The 23,138-nt window shown below is 38.3% G+C and overlaps 2 protein-coding genes and 1 non-coding gene across 3 annotated transcripts; 1 reads left to right on the top strand and 2 right to left on the bottom strand.

The window, feature by feature from the left end:
• Positions 1 to 532: 532 nt before the first annotated feature.
• Positions 533 to 3,522, bottom strand: LOC148187271 (uncharacterized). The gene is made up of 3 exons (XM_088088494.1): positions 3,369 to 3,522; positions 2,300 to 2,478; positions 533 to 2,202 (listed from the first exon to the last, which is right to left on the bottom strand). The coding sequence occupies exons 1-3, from the start codon at positions 3,493 to 3,495 to the stop codon at positions 1,567 to 1,569; spliced, it is 942 nt and encodes a 313-aa protein (XP_087944620.1). The 5' UTR covers positions 3,496 to 3,522; the 3' UTR covers positions 533 to 1,566.
• trnat-agu (transfer RNA threonine (anticodon AGU)) lies at positions 796 to 869 on the bottom strand. The gene has a single exon. It is a non-coding gene; the product is annotated as a tRNA-Thr (tRNA).
• Positions 3,523 to 9,833: 6,311 nt separating the features above from the next.
• On the top strand, positions 9,834 to 22,425 carry aldh3a2b (aldehyde dehydrogenase 3 family, member A2b). The gene is made up of 11 exons (XM_042499737.2): positions 9,834 to 9,994; positions 11,591 to 11,753; positions 13,439 to 13,670; positions 16,365 to 16,450; positions 18,119 to 18,327; positions 18,419 to 18,536; positions 18,805 to 18,946; positions 19,105 to 19,271; positions 19,359 to 19,458; positions 20,924 to 21,162; positions 21,416 to 22,425. The coding sequence occupies exons 2-11, from the start codon at positions 11,592 to 11,594 to the stop codon at positions 21,428 to 21,430; spliced, it is 1,470 nt and encodes a 489-aa protein (XP_042355671.2). The 5' UTR covers positions 9,834 to 9,994; position 11,591; the 3' UTR covers positions 21,431 to 22,425.
• The last annotated feature ends 713 nt before the right edge of the window (positions 22,426 to 23,138 follow it).

Genomic DNA, 23,138 nt, shown 5'->3' with positions numbered 1-23,138 from the left:
ACATAATTTCTAACACTTCTTATTACAGTGTTCTGTTTGCATTCATGCAACACTGATGCATAGTTGCTGCCTGAATACAAGCAAACAATAAAGTCAGTCTTATATCATGTTTTGCTTTTTCATTTTAGATTTGTCAATGAATCCATTTGTTTTCTTTGATCTATTTTGTCTTCGGTCTTTGTCACGAATATTATTGAAATCGCTTGAGTGATAAAGCGTCTTTGAGTGTCCTGAAGAGCGATCCATAAATAAAATGCATTATTATTATTATTATTATTATTAGTAGTAGTAGTAGTAGTAGTAGTAGTAGTAGTAGTAGTAGTAGTAGTATTTTATGTTCATGAATGCCTCTCCATCAGATCTTCCCCGGACAACTTTTTCGGTTGCAAAAAGTAACCGACTCCTGATTGGCTGAGCCACGTTCGAAACCGAACGTAAAGTCTGGAATGAAGAAGCGCTCGTGACTGCAAACATGTCAACAAAAACAGCGTTTATGCAGCTTGTGAGTAACACTGAGTGAACTTTAGCAGGCTTGACTCCCCGTAGAGACCAGATATCTTACTCAAATACTCGTTTTACCTTTACGTGTAACATTTTAATATCGATTTTGTTTTAACGAGCTGAAAACCACTCAGGAAATCACTTCCGGTTCCCACTGTGATGCATGTTTCCTTCATGCTACCGTGGTATCTTGTTATTATAGGATAACAAAAAAAGCTGTTACAGTCTGACTAAACATTTCCGTGTAATGTAGTAGCTTTATTGCAAGCACTGTTCATTGAACCTGCGAGGAAAAGGCACCGCTGGGATTCGAACCCAGGATCTCCTGTTTACTAGACAGGCGCTTTAACCAACTAAGCCACGGCGCCACGTGATGACGAGGAGGACAGTAGACGTTATGAATGAAAACCACACACAATTTCAGAGTTAATATTTTAATTCGTAAAATTTATGTACACTTTGTAAATAACTTAATCTATACATTTAATTCACCTCAGAAAGTCCTTTCTTCAGGAAAGTCTCACCATAAATAGTCTAGCTCAGTGACACTCAACTTACAGCTAAATCTGGCCCCTGATAGTGTACTGGTTGCCCCCTCCAACCGTATTTTAATTTGAAGTAAAAATAAAGTGATCTACATTTTTTTTTTGTATTTTTAGCATAGGCTACATAAGGTGCCAGGGTGTATAAAACTGCATAAAAATAGAGCTTGTTTATCAAAAAAATAGTGTCAGTGGAGGATATGCCCCTAATGTTTACAATTCAAGAAATGTCCTTAAATCCTACAAATGTCCCAAAATTCTGCAAATGTCCTGGAATGCTAGAAATGTCCTGAAATCCTAGAAATGTCCTAAAATCCTAGAAACATCCTAAAACCCTTAAAAATGTCCTAAAATCCTAGAAATGTCCTAAAGTCCTAAAATCAGGTATGGGGCTGCTGCTACTGGCCACTGGCCTCCTGTCATTTTTTATGGCCCCTAAGCAAAGCAAGTTGAGTATCTCTGGTCTAGCTGTTACAGCTTTATTTACAATGTGGTTTTAAATAGCCTTTTTTTCTTTCATCACTTAACCCAAAAGATAATCTATCATTGCCGCTGAAATGTCTAAATCCGACAGACTGAAATCGCCCAGGTCCTGAAAGCACAAATTGGACAGGTCGTCCAAGGACTCGTGTGTGCTGGAAAAGCTCTGATGGTCTGGGACGCTCTCCTTGGGTCCAGGATGTCCGACCGCAGCGCAGCGGCTCCCCTCAGGCTGGGGTCCCTGTGCACCCCTGAGGAAAGCCTCAAAGTCCTCTGTGAGATCCCACTCACTGAGCCCGCTATGTGGGAACACGTCCCGGCAGTGATCAGTGAAGTTTGCAGTTTGACTGTAGTGATCATCGGGTAGTCCTTGGAGACCATAAGGGGAGCTGGATGTAGCTTGGTCGGCAGCGACAGGGGATGTTGGTGCGGGCAGGGACATGGCCTGGATACCCAGGATGCTTGAGAGCCTGGTGGACTGAGGTAGACTTGGAGCAGGGTAGCCTGGTGGGGACGGTAAGCTGGCAGCATGGAAAGACGGAGTCATCTGGGGTAAAAGTGGACTGGGACTTTGAGTGTAGGACAACTCATGATGAGGGTTGACTGTGGAGGGTCTGGGGACCTCTCTGGTTGGTTTCTTGCTCTTGAAATAGCGCGCGCGTCGATTTTGAAACCAGACCTGTTGTAAAGAATGAAATGCGGTTATTCGTTTGTAATGGCACACTGGAGCATTATACAAAATTACGCATGGGAAGTCTGTGAAGCACATGTCATACCTGGATTTTAGACTCTGGAAGCCCAGTAATAGATGCAAGAGACTCCTTGATTTTAATGTCCGGATACTGTGTGATGGAGAAGGTCCTCTCCAGCTCGCTCAGCTGTGCCTTGCTGAAGGTCGTGCGCTTCCGGCGACGCTGGGTGTCCGAGCGCATCTTGTGGGGAGCATCATGACGCACTGCAGGGAGAGGGCAAAATGTTAGTTACTTGTTCGTTTTTCTGACTTCTGAATTGCAATTAAACACATTTTTAGGTGAGACAGTAAATTTGGAGATGTGTGTGTATAGATGGACTTTCAAGGACATGGTAAAACTCTGAAATATTTAACCCTTTGAAACCTGTGCAAAGTGGCTTAATCTTTTTCAAAAACATCAGAAGCAGGCAAGGAGCAACTTAAAAAGGAATAACCCAAATATGTATTTGAAAAAAAAAAAGTACAACAAAATTATACAAAAAAACAGCACAACAAAAGTGGGGAAAAAAGTAAATGACCTGTAAAATGTTCTTTGATATAATTCACTTGTTTTTGCTTTTTAAGCATATCTTTAATTTCTCCTTTAACTCTCTGTTTTGTTTTTCATTTTACTTTGTATTTAACCATTATTATTACTGTTTTGTCATATATTTCTTGTACTCTTTTCATTAGACTATAATGGTAAAGTTAGAGGTATATGCTGAATTAGTAGGGACCTCTGTGAAGTAGGATATACTTAGACTTGTTGAGGATGGACATGAAAAGGCCAAAGGAATGATACGTATTTGAATTTATTTTGATCATCTCCTCTGTGTTGTGTTTTCTATGTGACATTTCTTTATGTTGAATAAATTAAAAAAATAAAATAAAATTAATAATAATTCTATAACATATTTTTTAAAAAAGCTTTTAAGCTTTTTTGATCATTTTTTTTCTTTCCCTCCTTTGTTTTTTTTTGTTTTTTTTAAGAAAAAGCCAATTAGATCACATTTCAAAGCGTTAAACAATCAAAAACAAAAAACGAGAAAATGTTGGCATTATCTCCCCTTAGCTGTTGTCTAAGTGTAACAAAATAAAGGTATTCAGTCATTTACCTCTGCTGGAGTCCTGTGCGTAATCGTCGTTGTTGTTCATATCCAGGCGCGCAGCGGGCCAATAATGTCCCGAGTAAAACGTGTTCATCTCCGGAAGGTTACCTGCAAAATCCAACCCGTATGCCATTCTTCTCAAAACACAGAGCCAGAGGGAGTGTGCTCACTCAAGTCTCTCCTCGACAGTGGTGAAAAGCAGGACACCAGAGGCTTTTATACTTCGCTTGACAGACACAAAACGACCCCCTTGCACCCCACCCTTCTGCACAGCTCCGTGGATTTGGTCAAGCCTCACAAACGCGTGCCTTTGATGTGTTACACACCTATTAACGGCTGTCCGGCTAATAGGTGATGACCCATTAATGTGCCCATTTAGCCCAGACTGAGCTCGTCCTGTTCTGCAGGAGTGTGAGGGTCACACTAGACTGACATCCTCTGGGAAATATCTGCATCTAAGATCATTTCTAGACTATAATATATAAGTTTGGAGAGTATAAAATGACAAAATATGTTTGTTTTTTTATCCCACGGAGTAATAGACTACATTTAAACATCTTTTCCACGTTGTTTGTTGTTATAGACCAGAATTCATCGCCGATTGTAGACCATATATTGAAATAATCATTAAATATATTAAAAATGGAAAACCCTGCAAATAACTTACAAAAGTACTGCATACCCCCGTGTTTACACTATGAATGTTTAGTTTTGTTACATAGGCCTACACATATCCTGTTTGCTGTTTTAATTGGGCTAAAATAGATGTCCTGAACTTTAACTTTTCATCCTTGAATAACCAAAATCTAAACGTCTGAAGACAAATAAATGTAAACGTCTACAGTAAAATAGACATGTAATAGACATTTATTAAACATCTTTTCAAGTGCTCGATGGAAATTCTTCACTTAGCCCTTGGCGCGCGGGGTTTGGGTAAAATATCTATTTGGTTTTAGACTCCCAAAGTCATTTAATAATAATATTAAAAATAAAATAAATACATGTTTGGCTCGGTAACACAAGGCTAATGACATGGCAGGTAAGACAACAGTCACACTTTTCAGTCTGAGGCACATCCTCTCCTCCACAGCGCTCTGCCTCCTGGTGCGCATCAGAGGAAAAACTGTGTGTGTGGATAGTGGAAGTGTATTGTGTCGAGGTGACAAATCAGGCTACTTTTTCTCCTTCCTGGTCGGTTGCGTTTCCACCGATCGAGACATCAAAACACCGGATAACGCACAGTCCAGTGCGCAGCCAGTTCCCAGGCTGGTGTCAGACTCACAGTGTATGGGCCATTAGAAACGGAAATTTAAATTTCTAAATATAAGTCTCACACACATCGCTAAAAACTAAGACATAAAAATGGTTTAAAGTGAACTGTGTGTATTTATTGCTTTAAGTTTTTTTTTTCTTTTTTCTTCAAATATTGACATGTATGCATTTTGGTGATTATGTCTTGTCAGGTGTGGTCATATGGAGAGCACGTGATTTTGGAGCCATAACAGACTGAAGATGAGGCATTAACACCGATGATTGGCTCATAACTGCAGTAAAGTATTCCTCATTTACTCCTACATCCGCCAACAATAGACCATTAAGATCATAACTCAAACTGCTGCTGACTGTCACATGATTCACATTAGGACAACAATTATATCGAAACCGAAAAACTGATGGGCTGCCGAAACAGGGTCACGTGCTGCTAGAGCCTCAGTGACCCCTGAAACTGAATATGTTTGTCAAACAGAAACATGGAGTAATGGTTATAGAGTTTATAAGCGTCAAATCAGATGGAGTAATTACTCTTGTATTTGGCATTTACGATTTATAGATATTTCCAGTGTATTAAAATATATTTTTGTTACTTTTTTCTACAGGCATGTGGACTTTTGCACAGACCCTGCTTTGAGTTTTTTTTGTAAAACTGCAGATACTAAATTGTACATATTTTTATGTTGCAGTACTTTTGAAGTATCTCGACTCTATTTTTACATATTCTATTCTACATTTAAGTTCAAGGGTGTTTCAGTACTTTACCTTATTTTTTATTCCTCATTATATGTTTTTTTTGTGTCTAATGTATGCACTAAAAACAAAAGCAAATTATTTGTAAGTGAAAGCCTACTTAGCAATAAGTCCCTTTTCTTATTCTGATGTATAAAGTCAGTCCAGCGTCCAATATTTGTTGCTTTTGAGACACAAGCGTGAGAGGTGTAAATAAGCCACTGGGTGGCAGCATTAGACCAGTTAATAAAATCAGAATCAGAATCTAGTTTTATTATCAAGTACATTCACATATACAAGGAATGTGTCTTGGTGTTTTGGTGCAAAACAATTAACATAAATGAAGAATGAAGTAGTGAATTTATATAGAATAGAACATAAAATTTAGAAGCAATTCAAATATATATAATGACAAAGTAGAATATAAAGGACACAAAAAGTATGTACAAAAGGTGCAACGGAGGGACTGTACAGTTTTTTAGAAGTAGAGTCGCAGTGCAAATATCTTAAGTTTAAATAATTAAGCTGACCTAAAGTGTGTATAGTACAGAAGTCCTGTTCAGTGTATGTTAATGTAACGCATAAAAACGGATTTCACTTAAAGTATAGTTTCATCAACACACTATATCTATCTATCTATCTATCTATCTATCTATCTATCTATCTATCTATCTATCTATCTATCTATCTATCTGTCTGCCAGTCATGTTATATTCCAAATACAACATAATTCCTCAGCAATATAACAGGTTTTGTTCAGACTACAAACATTAAAAAATGTAATGAAAGTAATGGGCCTACACAACCCAGACAGATACAGTAGCTGAGTACACAGTCAGGTGACAAATTAAAGGGGAATAAAAACAAATAGAGAATTATAACTAACTAACATTCTTCCCACACAGGGTATGTATGATAACACTCTCCTTCACCATCATGGAAACACCAAATGATGGAACGCATTTTGGTTTAACCCCTCAAGTAGAGCTCAGACACTTCTGTTTTGGGGACTTGACCTACTTCAAGAGGCTTTATGTTCTTTTTCCCCTTAGTTTGTCATCTATCTATATATGTATGGGACAAAAATTAATAAATAATAATAATAATAAATAATAAAAATAATAATAATTGTGGTTAAACACTAAAAATGATCATTGACATGCATGTCAATTTAGACCCATTCTTCTTCTTCTTCTTCTTCTTCTTCTTGTTATTATTATTATTATTATCATTATTATTATTATTATTATACAGATTATATAGAGAATTATTTTATTAAAGCTGGGGGGAAATTATAAGGGATTTTTAAAAAAAAAAAACAAACAAAAAAAACTATATATATGGTAATTTTCAGGTAATTGTATTGTCCTTTTTACTAATTTTTAGGGAAAAAACTATATTCATAATTACATATTGAAAATTATATGACAGAATTATAGAATTTTTAAAGGACTTTTCGTCAAGTGTTGTTTGCTTTCCGTTTTATTATTGTTTGCGTTCCGTTTTGTTATTGTTTTCTTTCCGTTTAGTTATTGTTTTCTTTCTTTCTTTCTTTATTTATTTCATAATTTTCAGGTAATTGTACTTTTTACTTATTTCTAGGGGGAAAAAATCATAATCATAATCATAATTATCACAATTACATATTTACTTTTATGTTACAGAGTTATACTTTTTTTTGTCTTTTTGTCATTTCTTGTTTGCTTGTGATTTTTTTGTTTCTTTCTTTCTAATTTTTTGTACTATTTAAACAAATTTCTAGTTAATTTTTGGGTCATTCCTCCCTTTGTTGCTCATTGCATTCTTCCCAAGTTTTTAAAATAAATTAAGTGAATTTGCTCAAGTTTATATGGGCTCAAAATACTAATCTTACTTTAAAAAAAAACAAACCTCACAATACACAAACTGTCCTTTCTGTGTCTGAATGCTGCAGTTTATACATCACAAGCTCAGGTGTGCACACAGAGAAATGCTGGTCTTCTGTGTCCACACTTTTCTCTAAGAAATCAGGATTGACACTCAGGTGTGAATGACGCTGTGCTCTCCTCTCCCTCACCTACATCCTCGCTCCTTCCCTCACAATACACAAACACCATTCCTCAGTCTGCTGTTTGATGTGGAAGCTCCGTCCACATTTCCTGTCAGCCTGAGAGATTTTTGGGCCTGATCCAGTGTGCTGCGTGGCTGAGATGAGGAGGGTACTCCTCGCAGCGTGTCCCGTGCTGTAAAAACCCTTCTTGGATCTGAGAAATAGAAGCTGAGTGTGATTCCAGTTTGGCTTTGGATAAAAGAGCAAACCACTCAGAAGGGAAGGAAGGGAAAGCAGGAAGCATGATTTAGTGCAGCTATAGTTACAAAATAAACAGATATTACGGCTCAGGAGGAATGCCGAGGACAAGAAGCTGAAATATTCTGTCAGCAGAGTTTACAGCACTGAGATGTAGCAGGTCGGTGTGACTTCAGCTTTGGATGAAAGTTCAGAGAGCAGCAGAAAGTCCGTGAAGGAAATTGTGGTTTTCAGCTTTTGTTCAATTAAATAAATTTATTATGTAGACAAAACAGTCTAAATGAGGATGAAACACCCGGGTGACACTTTGAATACTTATAGCCATCCAAAAAGTTGTCACTGTCAGCTCTCTGTACATTAAGACATAATGCTGTGTACTGTAATAGTGTTTGGATACAAAACGTCAGTGGTGACATATATATATAGTCTAATGAGGTAAAGATTTTACAGATATTATTTAAAGAAGCACTCTTCTAAACACATTTTAAGTCATAGGGAAGTATTTATTCACACGAAGTTTTACCAAATTGAAAAAAGTGCAGCTCTAAAGAGATCTAAATCAGATCAACATGTTTCTGACTCTTTCACAAGGGTGACTTTTGTGTACTGTTTATGTTTGGTGTTGTGTTTTTCTCCTGTTGACACGTGCTGCAAACTATCATGAGCTATAGAGTCTGGTATATGGCATCGGGGGACATGTCCTTATTAAAATAAACATAAAATTGATTAATTAAATAAATAAACTCCTTGACTCAGGTTTTATTCTGATTTTAGCTTTACTGGAGAGATGACGGGATTTCACCCCTGAACAGGAATAAAATTCAGGATTTCCAGGAATATCAGACTGGATCATCATGTCAGATACTTCACATGGTGCTGAGATTTAAAGCTGAAGTGCGACTGCTGGCATTTGATAAGAGAGGGCTAAATCCACAACAGAGAGCTGAATAAATACTGCATTTGATATCATTGTTGATTTTGATATTAGTTTATACTTCTCTTACGAGTAAATTGTTTCTGATTTATTTTGATCTAATTATTTCGATAATAATACTCTACTTTTCATTCTTTTAAATCTTTGCTTTTGATGATGATGATACTCAACTTAAAAATGTTATTCAAGGATTTTTATACATCAGATGTGTCATACACACACACACACACACACACACACACACCAGACTAGAGTCAATAGCCAGGCTAGCTGCTCTGTGAAGGTGTACCTGGGTAATGGCTAATGTTAACAGACAAAGTGCAGTGCAAACATCAGAACAAGAATCATCTTTATGGACCCAGTGTGTGTACACATACAAGGAATTTGACTTGTTTGCATCGCTCTCATGTCGGCTTACACAGAAATTGATATAAAAGCAAGGATCAGGGACAACAAAGCTTGATAAATTATTGACTGAACTATTATGTACGCAAGTGTGTGTGTGTGTGTGTTTGTGTTTGTTAAGGGACTGTTAGTTAATGCTGAGGGGAGGGAGTGTGGCAAAATGGGAAAGACACTTCAAATCATTTTTAAGCATTTGGGAGGGAGTTGTGGTTTTTGATTTGGCGTAGGGGAACATTCAACTTTAAATAGCTGTTTTTTATATTTATTTATTCCCAGAACCCAAAACCAATAAATGGATGATATAATTCATGTTTTTTCAATAAAAAATCCCAAAAGCAGGCAGTTTATTATGATCAGAAATATATATATATATATATATATATATATATATATATATATATATATATATATGTATATATGTAAAATGTTAGCATTTGTGTTTATACATTATTTTGTTGCAATTTTTTTCTTATAATTCATAATTCCTTTTTTAATATATACATAAGTATTTTGTCATATCACCAAGCATAATGTTATCACAAAAAATACCCTTAAATACCTTTATGTTATTTTAGGGTGATCATTGTAGGACCACATCACCATCCTAGCCACCCTACTGCCCCGATAAATAAAGCACAGTCCCTAACTTATTTAACGTGAAAAGTTAAAAGGTCGACCTCATTGTGTAACTATAGGAGAAATGTTGGATTGGAGAATTTGAAACAAATGGTCATGGTAGTTTATTGAGTCAATGTGATTTTTTATTTTTTTTTTAGCCAGGACTAAAGTGGTGTAACTGAGGGATTCACTGCCATGGAAACATGAGGCTAATGCGGCTAAAGCTAACCCCGCGGCGGCAGCTCGGTCCTCCCCCTGCAGGGGTGTGACCTAACGGCGAAGGACAGCAGGGTCTCTCCGCTGTTCAGCTCCTCTGCTGCTGCTTGTCTCACCACCAAGCCCGAGAGGCATCTCAAGACATCAACCGTAACTCCAAGAAATCAGGTAGGAATTAAACAAAACCATTTTTGTAGCGTTTTCTCGCTGTTGTTTTAAGACAGTCGATCTAACGGCTCGGCGACGGACGAAACTGTGGAAAGTTCGCCGAAAACGACCCGATAAACATCATAAATGTGTAAAGAAAAACAGCCCCGTTAACTGTCAGAACACCGATTTATTACTGCTACATATTAGGAAGATGTTAAATCATAACTGCAGAATTATTTAAGTTCAATAACAAAGTTATAATGGTGTAATGTCAAGCTAACTGTAGGCTACAGTATGACCTGCGCGGATGTCATTATTACGGTTTATTGTATGTTTAACTGCACCTTTAACTTTGACCCAGTTGCTGTTTCTCATAGAGGTTTCCTATTACAATCCTATTATAACACATTCACCGTTTTCTATAAACAAAGAGCAGCGCAGACAACAGGCTACCATTCAAGCAAGGGGCATTTAAACTGGACCACTGCAAAGAGGTTATTGGCTGAACTGGTTTCCTTCAGGCTCAGCGTCCAGTGGTTTGACTGCTTTTATTAAAAAGCAATATACTGTTGCATCAGTCCAAGAATTATTTACATGTTGAACTCAAGTAAAACTATCTTTTTCCCTCAATCTGTATTTTTTTTTCAAAATGGACACTTAAGGACAGTTTAAAAAAATATTGTCCAATTCAGTAAAGATTAATCAAAAGTATTAGTAGCAATTGAAATAAAAAGCAACACAAAACCAAGACAGGACTAAGACAAGGCCAATATTACAAATCAAATCATCACCCAGATCAAGACAAAAACAAAAACTTAATCATAAAATAAAAAAACAGAAAAATATGGATATGTTAAAGTATGTGTATAATGATAAGAGTAATATAATAAAACATAATTTTTGTGTGTCATTTGGACAACTGCCTGTCACATCACAATTTAAAAGTAAAACTATCTCTGACACAATGTAGAAAAATACTTCAAGTAAAAGTCATGAATTCTGTTGCATCAAGTACAAAATGCAAAATGTACTAAAACTATCAAAAGTATTAAGGGATTCACTCATATCGGATTATAGCTGCAAAAAGTAGTTGATTGACAGAAAACTATTTTGATAAAAGATTTGTCTTTATGAGTCCTTTAATGAAACAAAAAACTGCTAAAATAGTCTGATTCCAGCTCCATTGAATACATTTAGGATTTGAACTGTTTGTTAGACAAAACAAAACATTTAAAAACTCAAGCTTTTGTTCTGGGAAATTGTGATTGGCATTTTTTTTTTCGCATCCTCTGATTATTTCTTGATTAAACAGGAAATAATTGAAACATTAATTAATGCAACAGTAATAGGGCTAAAACTAATAATCGGTTTCATTATTGATTAATGCATCACTTATTTTCTACAGTGTGTGGTCTATAGCCAATCACATGAAATGATTAAACAGTTTCAGTGTCCATGGACCAGACAAGAGTTCAAAAAAAAAATGGAGCAACTTTTCCTTGCAAACTTTCACATGTTTAAGAAATCAAAGGCAGTTATTGTACTTAACTTGATCAATGTTTCGGAACAGCAGACTAAAACTATCTGTCTGTTTTTTGTTTCTTTTTTTCCTAGGATGTCCCGGGAGCAGCAGGCGGTGGCTCGCGCCAGGAAAGCCTTTGAAACAGGCAGGTCCAAATGTTTAGAGCATCGGATCCGCCAGCTGAAAAACCTGCAGCGGTTATTCACTGAGAAACAAAGCGTGATCTCAGATGCCATCAAGAAAGACCTCAATAAGGTGAGCAGTGAGTGGTTCTTCCTCGGTGTCCAAAATAATTGATACCTGGTCTCAGACAAGCTTGCGAGTCGGAGTCTGAGAATAAAACTAATTTGAGTTTGTTGGCTCAGACGTTTGTGTTTCTTCGTTTGTTAAATTGAGCTACAGGCAATTAGCTCCTAGTCGTTTAGATTCTATATACAAACTGTAAATAGTGATTATTACAGGTTTTCATGGTTTCATCTACACGACATAAGGATCAGACACATGCCCTTTTTGCACAAAGATTACGCAATAGGGCCGCTAAGAAGTCCCTTCTGTATGTCACCTTTGCGTTTTTGCACAGAACCAAACAACCGTGGCATCATGCCCCTCCAGTGTGTGGTTCTAGACAGCATGCCAGCATCGCAGAGCCAAAAGAGGCGTGACATAAAACACAACAGCATCTGCCTCTAGTGTGACATACAACATACATGTCAGCAGCGCTTTATAAACAAAAGCAGTGGCAATAACAATTGCACAGACAATCATTTACTCCCCCTCTAAGGCCTCCTACAGACTGTTAGATTTCATCTGTCTTTTAAGTTTAGTGCAAGCTACACTGTGTGACACTGTGCATTTATGAGTGTCGAAAAAAGTTTGAAGAACAGGAGGAGAAGGAGAATGTGGCCGCGGTCGTGGCTGGGGAGACGAGGCCAACTTGGCACACCAATTTTGCAACGAGAGGTGGAAGTATTTATTAGCATTTAGCAAAGTCATGCTGATCTGTGCATCATTTCATGCTGCATTTTTATTGGTTGGTTAGTAGACGTAGATCGTAACAATCTGACATTGCCAAAATTTTATCCCAGGCTGTCTTTGATCAGAGACCACGACAACGGACGTTCTTGAATCTCTCTCACTATATGACATAGGACATCTGTTTTAGAGCCACAACCGAAGATATCGCCACTTTTCTTTCACACTGGTCATCTTTCAACTGCGACAGCCCAAAATCGTACAGTGTACACTGGGCTTTATATGGCAGCTGATCTCATCTTCTGCTCGGAGGGTAAGGAGTTCCAGGATATCTTTATTTCCAGAATTTCGACTTGTCATCAAAACGTCACACCCATCCTACCCATGGTCCCATCCTGCCAGTTATGCCTGTTAATAGAGACATCGTTTCTGCGCTGTTACTACCTCCCATGGTGGATTAAAGGCAAGACCACTCGGTCTCCTCATTCTGCAATTGCATCTTATGTAAAGAACGGTAAGGTGGCATGACGGTGATATTCCCACCTCGAACAAGCAGTGTAAAAGGGGCTGTTGTCAGAGATAGATCAATAAACTCCTGCTCTTCTTTTCAGTGTTGATCCTGGTGTTTCCACAGCTCAAAAACCTTAATCTCGACAGACATTAGATGTCTAACATTTTGACAGATTAGAAAATAAGAACAGAATCAAATGAACAAAAAAACGAATAAGATCTTTTTTACAGAAGAATCTAAGACACTCAAAAACAAATCACATCTCAAAAGACAACAGTTGTGAAACAGGTTTAAAAAAATGACGTAGAAGGTAGAATATAAACCACACTAAAATCTCCACAAAGGATGTAATTCAAGTTCTTATGAAACTTTTTGGGTTTGCAAACAGCTTTTAGAATGAAATATACCATTAAAAAAAACCAAGAACATCAGCATGTCCAATATTATTGTCTTCCAGAGCGAGGTGGGGACGCAGATGTACGAGACTCTGGGTCTGGAGGGCGAAATAGGCCTCGCCATCAAGAAGCTGAAGGAGTGGGCTGCTCCTCGGCCCGTGGGGAAGAACTTGCTGACCATCTCAGACACCGTCTTCATCCAGCCGGAGCCGCTGGGGCTGGTGCTCATCATCGGGGCCTGGAACTACCCCTGGGCTGTCACCATCCAGCCGCTCATAGGAGCCATCGCCGCGGGTACTTTTGCATGCTGCGTGTGTGTGTGTGTGTGTGTGTGAGGGGTGTGGTGGAGGAAAGGGCAGTGTGTGTCTGCATGTGTCTGATGTAACAAGGTCAGCGTTCACATTCTATCAGGATTTTATTGTCACTTCCCTCTTTGATGACCTTTGAGAGGGGATCTGTCTAATCTCTGACAGATGAATTTTGAAACACTGACGCAAGACTGCTGTCCTTTGTCCACTGTCCTTTGTCCAGCAATTTCAGAATTACAAAAACTAGCATTAGGGGTCAACATGTGGAGTAGAGGCACATCAAAGCTCACATAACTCTCAGATGATCAACTAACAAACATGCAGAAACCACAAAAGCTCAGTCTCATTTTTGGAGGCAGTGTGTATTTTCAGTTCTCTTTTATTTTATTTTTTAGTCCTGGTCAGTTTCTTTGTCTTGTGATTGTAACCAGTTCCTGTTTAATCCAAGCATTGCCCAACATTCTTCATTCCTTAATCTTCTTTAATCTGTTTGTGATTAAAAGGTCAAAAGCCACTAGAGATTAGCAGTAGATTCTGAGGAATATTTTGTGTCTACTAACGTTTATTTAACACACATGCAGGTGATTGTGTGTCCATGTTGGTGTGTCTGCACATGTGAGAGTACATTTTTCAACCTTATGCATTGTTGCTATCAGCACAGGCTCAGAGGACAAGGCTGAATGAATCACTCATCTCCAAGATAATCAGCGAACTCATGAATGATTCATGTCTCTCTCGAAAGCTTCCCTTTAATGGTCACCCAGCTCTGAGTGTTTCTACTGGAGCTGATTACTTTGTGATGCAAACCTCAGTGTGGAGTGTTTGCTTGTGACTTTTTAGCATGACACAGCAGTATTTTTACAGTCTTTTGTCTTATTCTTTATTTACTTGAATCTTTTGTTTGTTACTCGTCCCCGCAGTGATAGTTTTACATGTTAGTGTTACGATGGCTGCTGCAGGTCCACAGCTCATTTGGATAAAACCTGTTTAGACTAAAAACATCAATGGCTGGAAGGCTTAAATGAACTGAGTCCTGTCAGGCTGCAGTGTTTGCACAGCGTGGACTTTATTCTTTGCTCCAGCTTTATCTGATCTTACTGTTAGAATCGTATCTGCAGAGCAAGTCACAAGTCAGATAATCAAAATAAAAGACTGGGTCAAAGGCAGCTGACACCACCAGCCCCAGACAAAATGATTAAGATTTATATTATATATATTGTGATATGAAAACATAAGTACAGTTACAGGAGCAGAAATTGTGTGTGCTGTTGTCATCATGCACCACCTTTTGACAGCAGATAAGAAAAATATAAGAGCCTGTTTACACTTTGTATTAACGTGCATTTCAGTGGGGATCACCTGAGTCCATCATCCTTTTTCAGCTGCCCACCTGTGTTTAGATTATGTTACTGCCCACATCACATATACTAGAGGCCAAAGGGCCCTGTGCACAGTTATTGTGTCTACACTCTCGCTTGCTGCTCACTAGTCTTGATAGCGCTTGGGGAGAGTCCAGTGCAGCTGTTTTTCCATCGGGCAAAATGATGGACACACATTTTCAATTAGAAATTAGATATAGAATAAGAAGTATTCAAGAAAAAAGTGCATTATGCCACCATATGTAACACAATATATAGATATATGTTTATATTTACATATGAACATGAAAACATTATAAAAAAGAAAATATAAGAAAAGATATGTTGTGTATGAAATAGAAATATAACAAATATGTCCAAATATGTGCATCATACTCCGAATGATGCAACAGGACAATAGGTAAGAATTTGCTATTAAATAAGAGTTTATTGTACAGTTGAAATTTTGCACAGTTGAATTAATATTGCATGAAAATGTAGAGGGCTTCAAGTCAAAATCGCATATTGTGTTTTGCATTAGAAACAGTAGAGTACCACAGCTGAAAATATTCATAAAAAATAAATTCTGGGTTATAGCTGCTGCTGATGTGTAAGTCCAAGGGTCTGAGTCACTGGACTGGATTTGGACTTAATATCAGGTATAAACAGGTTCTAAAGGTATATTAAAGGTTGCAGGAATAAAATTCTCCATCTTAAATAGTGATAAGTGCATTTTATGAATGACAATGAAAAAAATGGGAGAAAGTAACTTCAAATAAAATTGGCCAGATGTAGCATTTGTTTGATAACCAACAGGTAACATGACAAAGAGGTACTGTAGGTGTAAGTCAGATAATCTAAACTAGCACTGAATGGAAATGTCTTCGGAGTTGTTGTGACAATCTATAGCCATGTAAAAATGCTCTTATGTTAGCAAAAATAAACAAGCAAGTCTCAACAAAACAGATTACATTTGGACAGTGCATAGAGCTAAACAGACATTTCCCTCAGGACTGGGTACGGACCACAAACACAGTGCACACTGACTCCAGATTAGTGCTAATGTTGCTCTCTGAATGCAGGTTCTATAAATGAGCATCTGTTTGTTAAGTTCCCACATCAACTAAACAAATGCTAATCTCAGTGCTGTGTTCATAACTTATGTCTGCTGCCCCCAAGTGGCCAAAAATTCAAGTTATTGCAGGTTTAAATGAAGGTACGCTGGTGGCAAACAAGAAAAAAGGGAACAGTTTTAGAGGAAAGAAAAATAAATGATCCTTCTGTCTTGTAATATCTGCTGCTTTTGTTACTTAATTTTCCAGGTAATGCAGCTGTGATCAAGCCATCCGAGGTCTGTGTTCACACCGCAAAGGTCATGGAGGAACTCCTGCCGCTTTACATCGACAAAGTAAGGATGAGTCACCTAACATCAGTTTAACCCGTTTCCTAGAATTTGTTAGACGTGAGTATTGTTGTTCCTTACAGACGCCTCTTTGCATATGACGTCATGTATCAGCAGGTAAACAGCAGGAAACACTGAGCAGATGAAGTGTTGTGACAACTGCTGCATGTTTTTAGTGACACCCCAAACTTTTAAGTGTTCCACCAGACCCCTGGGGACAGTTAACCTAGAGGGTAGAAAACAAAGAGTGTAAAAATAATGGATGCAGGAGCCAGGAGTGACCATTTTTGGACGAGAGGCTGGTGTTGTGGAGAAGCTATGGGTGGATCTGACTGTAAGCAAAGGACACTTTCGGTAGATAGCCTGTCCACAAAGCCGCTTGCCCATTAATTATGCCTAATTTAAAGCCTTAATAAAATGTAAAGCGGTGAGTTACATAAAAATTCACCTCCTCTACAGCTGTCACGTTGAAATTAGCTATAGAGAACAATGTTCACTGATGTTCACAGGCTGTAAACATGTTTTTTTCTGTCAGTTGTGCTGAATTCGCTTCTGCAGCCGGTCTCAATTGTCCGTAAGAGGAGCTGCAGTTTTTAGCACTTCAGTGTTTGCCTCATTTTTCAGCCCTGGAGATTTCTGTTAGGTAGAGGAAGTTAGCGAACTTTAACTAGTAACATCAGCCTGACAGCAGCGTATAGTTAGTGTATAAGGTACACAGGTATAAGATGATTAAGTTAGTAGTGTTAGCACGTCTGAAAGACAAGGCATTGATCGCGTCCACACCAGGCAAATCGATCAAGTTGTGGGAAAAATAATTTTCCTTCGTTTTATGTGGATCACATGCAACATTAGTTTCAGTTTTCTGGTGATGCAGGTCTAGGTTACTTTAGTTGTACCTGTAGGTAGCTTTGTTTTGCAGTTAAAAGAGGAAGCAACCATCCAGACACATTCAAAAGTACAACACATACTGACAAAAGACAATAAACCATGACATTAAGTGCTCAGATGCCTTGCTATTAACAGAAGATTGGTATAAGGTCAAACATCACAATATGACACTAAATAAATAAATATGCGCATATGTTGCTATGACTTGTTGCCTGCAGGTTCATCCAGCCCGTTTATGTCGTTTATGTCGTCGAGTTCCTCTCTTTTCAAAAAATGCAGTATAGTTATATGGAATTATCACTATCTGAATTTAATGCACCATACTAGTCACATGATTGCAAATATGTTATACATAACTGAACAGTAAATTTTATATAATATCAATTATTTAAATAATGGTGATGATAGGTTTAAAATAAAAATACTTTCTTAAATGGGGTTATTTTCAAGCATTTTTTTCTGCTGGCTCTGTTTGAAATGACACAGTGTACCTGCACCTGTTCACCTTAATTATAGTAAATAAACTTTACATGCACAATCATGCACACAAATGCTCATAACGGGTAACGTAAAGATGCTTGCTTGGCTGTTTAAATGTGCAAATAACCTGCAACCATTTTGTTTTTAAATCTCTATTATTTCTGCAAAATATTTACACAGACAAAAAAGACGTATCACAAGACTGAATTAAAATTGAGCGCTACAAAGACATTAACAGGCTTCTTGAGGATCTTTGTACATTCTGCATTTTGGTTACTGAATGTGTGTTTCTACTGTGTGTGTCAGGAGCTTTACCCCGTCGTAACCGGAGGAGTGTCAGAGACCCAGGAGCTGCTGCGTCAGAGGTTTGATCACATCTTCTACACCGGCAACAGCACGGTGGGCAAAGTGATCATGGAGGCTGCTGCCAAACACCTGACGCCTGTCACGCTGGAGCTGGGCGGCAAGAGCCCCTGTTACATCGACAAGAACTGTGACATCAGCATAGCCTGCAGGTCAGAACATTATTACATATGGTTTGGTTAAATGCATATTTTTATGGCTTGTAGCTGAAACCTTCCTGTTAATTTTTCCACTATTGTGTAGACGTGTTGCCTGGGGGAAGTACACTAACTGTGGTCAGACCTGCATCGCCCCAGACTACATCCTGTGTGAGCCCAGCATCCAGGACCGGGTCATCGAGGAGGTTAAGAAGTCCATAAAGGTAGTGAAAACCTGAAAACACACAGCAAAAAGTAATTTATGCCACAGTTACTTTAAAAAACAAACAAACAGGTGATTCTGTCCAAAATATTCCTTATCAAAGGCCCTAGAATGATTAATAGCTGGCAGCTGTTATTTCAGAAATGTTGTCGAAGAGGAAAACTAACTGGGTTTAAAACAGAAGTGTATCAGTGGTTTTGGAGAGTATTTCTTCTGGTAATTAGTTTTTTCAGTAATATTTGTGTGTTAAAGATTGTTTCGTCTGGCAGGAGTTCTACACAGACAACCCAAAGACCTGCCCTGACTATGGACGCATCATCAACCAGCGCCACTTCAAGAGGATAATGAACATGTTGGAGGACAGCACCGTGGCTGCAGGAGGAGACAACGACGAATCAGACTGCTACATCGGTAATCCTTCTGACAGCCGCTAACTCCTCGCATAAAAATCAATCAGGACTGATTTTTTAAAGGTTTTCATCATGCAATAAATAAGACAAATTTAAGAAATAAAGAACAGACAATGAAAAACATGCATTTGGTAAATAGTGTTTCTCTGTCGGGTTTAGCCCCCACAGTTCTGCGTGACGTGAAGCCAGAGGCAAAGGTGATGCAGGAGGAGATATTTGGACCTCTGCTCCCCATCCTGTCGGTCAGCGGCCTGGATGAAGCCATCAAGTTTATCAATAAGAGAGAGAAACCTCTGGCCCTCTACGTCTTCTCATCTGATAACAAGGTATTCACCAACACACATGGAAACAGACTTCCACATGTAGTATGTTGATTCAAACTCACGAACATAACACGAATCTTCTCTGTAAAGGTGATCAAGAGAATGACGGAGGAGACCTCCAGTGGAGGACTGCTGGCAAATGACTGTCTCGTGCACTACTCAGTCAGCTCTCTGCCTTTCGGAGGAGTGGGTGAGTACACGCAGAGACAGCTCTTGCAGAAAGGATACCATAAACAAGAGTTCACTTACAACATCTTTTGCTTATTCTCTCATACTCCTTTTCCACCAACATGGAACAGGTTTTGTTCTGATTCCAGCACCTAATTTTGAACTGTTCAGAGCATTTCGACCAAAAAATAATTGGTTTCGAAAATGGAAAGTTGATTCATTATTAGGCAATAGCTGATGGGTCACAAGGCTGCATTTTTAGCCAATGACTCTATTGTTCCCCACCCACACTATGAAGCTGCAGGCAATCAAAGCCTTTTCCAAAACCAGAACGCTTCCAGTACAAAAATCTTGTCTCGTTGCCCACACACACATATGCTTGTCTGCTGAAGAGCCATGTACAAAGCCCTAGACTAGTGGCAGTGGGTTAAAAATTATGTAGTTATTTTTGCAGGTTTACCCGAGATGTACACAAGCTAATTTTGGCAGAAAATAAATACAAACCATGTGTACAGTGCATCATTGATTACTTTTAAAATTGATTTCATAACTTTCAGATCTCCACTGGTTGTCTTTCATTTCAGTTTTGTTTGAAAAACTTGGCAAAGACTTTAAACTTGCTGGAGATAATTATTCTATCACACTGAACATACTGTATCTTTGGTTCAGAAGCAGAAACAGGTTTTCATATAAATAGAATAGAATCCCTTTATTGCCATTATATACCATATATATGCCATTATATTCCATACAATGAAATTCAGAGTGCTACTCTGGTAAATTGCCACAGTTAAAAATATAATCCAACACAGTCATCAGATTTTACCAGATAATTAAATAATAAAAATATGGAGGAGTAAAAGGCATAAAAAGCTGCTGCAGTGAAAGCAGCGCACAGTCACGGTGTGGTGGTGCACAGCAGTCAATATGAACAAAGACAGCAAGTACTGTAAGTCAATATTAAATGGAAATGTACAATTAAAATGTGTAAAATATAAATTCTAACATGACGTTCAGCTCAGTGTTTAAAATGAAGAGGACTGAATGTGCAACATATTGACTAAACAAAAGAAAAAAGAAGAAAAGAGACAGAAAAATAATATGTGTAATGTTAAATATTTTGTCAGTGTTCAGTTAGCATTATGTGGTAACCCAAATGTTTTGAAATCTCCTCTCTTGTTGGTTTGTTCATGAAAATCCTGACATCAGATATTTTAGTGCTCACGGTTCAATGAACTGGAGTAACCTTCCTAATACACGAAGTTTCCAAAGTTTATCATAAAGTCTATTTTCACTTGTGAAGCACCACTTTAATGCAGCTTACGTTCCTATATTCTCCCACATCAACATAGTTTTCTCTGCTTTCAACTCTGTTCAGTTTTATATTGCCTGAGTGACATCGTCCTCAGTGTCACAGGCTGGCTGATTTAAATCCACCAAACAAGGGGCCGATGTGTCAAACCTCCTGCGTGTGTTTTCATGGACAGGAAACAGTGGTATGGGCTGCTACCACGGCAAGTTCAGCTTTGACCAGCTGAGCCACCTGCGTAGCTGTCTCATCAAGCAGCTGAAGATGGAGGGTGTGAACAGCATGCGGTACCCGCCTCACACAGCCAAGAAACTGGGCTGGGCACGCTTCTTCATCCTGCAGAACGTAGACCTGGGCTGGATTGGACGGATGGCGCTCCTGGCCGTCATGGCAATGGTGGCTGCTGTTGTGCTGCAGGTAAGTCGCAGAGGAAAAGAGAAACACAGCAAAGCACCGAAAAGATAAGAACATGTCGACATTGTGTGGCGTGAGAAAGCCGGGCGCTCACTAGTTCACCCGGTCACCCCACGTACAAAGGAGATGTACAAAATGTACAAAGGCTGCACGTCACCCCTTCTCTCTCCCCCTCTCACGCTGAAGCTGTCCTGTCAGATAATATTTCATTTTATTTATAGATGACAGTTGGATACATTTTCCTTTTCTTTTCCAGAATTATCTCCTCTGAAGACGTCCGGCTGCTTCCCAGACAACAAGTGTCTTATTTCCTCGGCCTGTAAGACCAGAGATTTTATACCAGCTCATCAACGAGTTTCTGTGTCAACCAGGTCGGCGTCTGCACAGAGCCGCTATAATACACCTGTAAACACCTTTAATCTTCAATGTGGTTATTTAGGCCTTAATCTGTTTTACATTTCATTAATGGTGTCAGAAGTTTATCGCAGCTCAGTGTAGCAAGCATCTTATTTTAATGAGGTAATTATTTATTCCCATGTATGGCTCTTACATTTGTGTAGTACGCTCTACTTTAACCTGTTAGATCAGGTTTGCATACTTAAAAAATACCTACATATTGTAACGTACAATATAATGCTGTGATCCTGCTCTGAACGATTTTAAATGAAGTAAGAAAATGTGTAACACTTTACTGTGATATCAACGAGACTTGTAGCATTTGCTAACAAACAATTAGTGTTCAATGAAGGGCTGAAACAGATAAGGTTAGCTGCAATTTCTGCATAATGAAATGTTTTTGCCAAATATTAATGTTTTTATTTCGTTAACTTTGTGTCCTTTCCATTTCACTGATGGATCAGCCATTAACTCAACATTCAGCCTGAAGGCACTTGATGTTTTCAGTGTGGGTTTGTTGTTTTTTCACTGTGAGAGCAGACGAAGACAACATGTCCAGTCTGTCTCTGAGGTGTCAGTGTTTGGTCCCAGAGATTTTAGTCCCCCTTTATTTCACTACATCCTGCTGGAATCAAACAGGATCATGTAAATTATGCTTTTATTGCATTTTTAACAAAAGCACCAAATGCCTGTAACAAAATTAAGCAACATCGTATTATTTTTGTTAACCTTGAAATAACAGTAGTTGCTAAAGGTTTTGTTCTTTTATCACACCATTACAATTTTAAGGGCTTTGTAATGAATATATGAATAAATATACATGTATTTCTATATTGAATTATTATTCAAATAAATATATTTCTACATGTATCCATTTGGGATTTGACTTTGATTTTATTTTTGATTATTTATTTTTCGCATTTAGACTTTAAATAGCGTGGAAAAGCGCAGGTGTTGCTGATAAAACACTAACGATGGCTCTGTTCTAGAAAAGTGTGGCAGTGAGTCTTGAGCCAGTGTGACAGTCGGCCAGAGTGTGTAACCCCAGGAGCAGGGAGCGTTATTCTAGCAGCGGTGAATGCAATGTTTAGACGCTAACCTGCAGCAGAGATAGCGGCTACAGAGGTCAGGTAAACTCATTTTCTCTATCTTTGTACCTCCAGATTTTTCAATATTTTCAAAATCACAGTCTTCAGCCCCAGCTAAAGCTGGCAATGTGACATTATCTAACGCAGTTTATCAGACTTATTACAGCTTATCTAAAATGTAAACAGGTTTTTTAAACATGGATGAACCAGCTAAAAATAGATGGTAGACTCCTTTTCCATTGCTAGTAAACTGGAGCTGTGTACATGCCTCTGCAGCAGATCAGTGTACCTCTGTGTATTTGTGTTTTGGACAGGCCAAGGAGCAGGCCAGTAGACAGTCAAAAGCAACATGGATGGCCGTGAAAACTTTACAGTGTTTACTTTTTTTGTATATCTCTTACTTATTCCGCCTCTATTTCCAACTCGGTGCAGACTAATTTGGAACAATGTTTTAGCGCTGCTTAGGTGGAGAAGGACAGTATTTTGTGGCCCGTC

The sequence above is a fragment of the Plectropomus leopardus genome, chromosome 15, assembly GCF_026936395.1.
Source record: "Plectropomus leopardus strain MGB_pleo_1.0 chromosome 15, ASM2693639v1, whole genome shotgun sequence".
Classification (NCBI taxonomy): Eukaryota; Metazoa; Chordata; class Actinopteri; order Perciformes; family Serranidae; genus Plectropomus; species Plectropomus leopardus.
The sequence above is the reverse complement of the archived record's forward strand: the minus strand, read 5'-3'. Positions and strand labels throughout refer to the sequence as shown.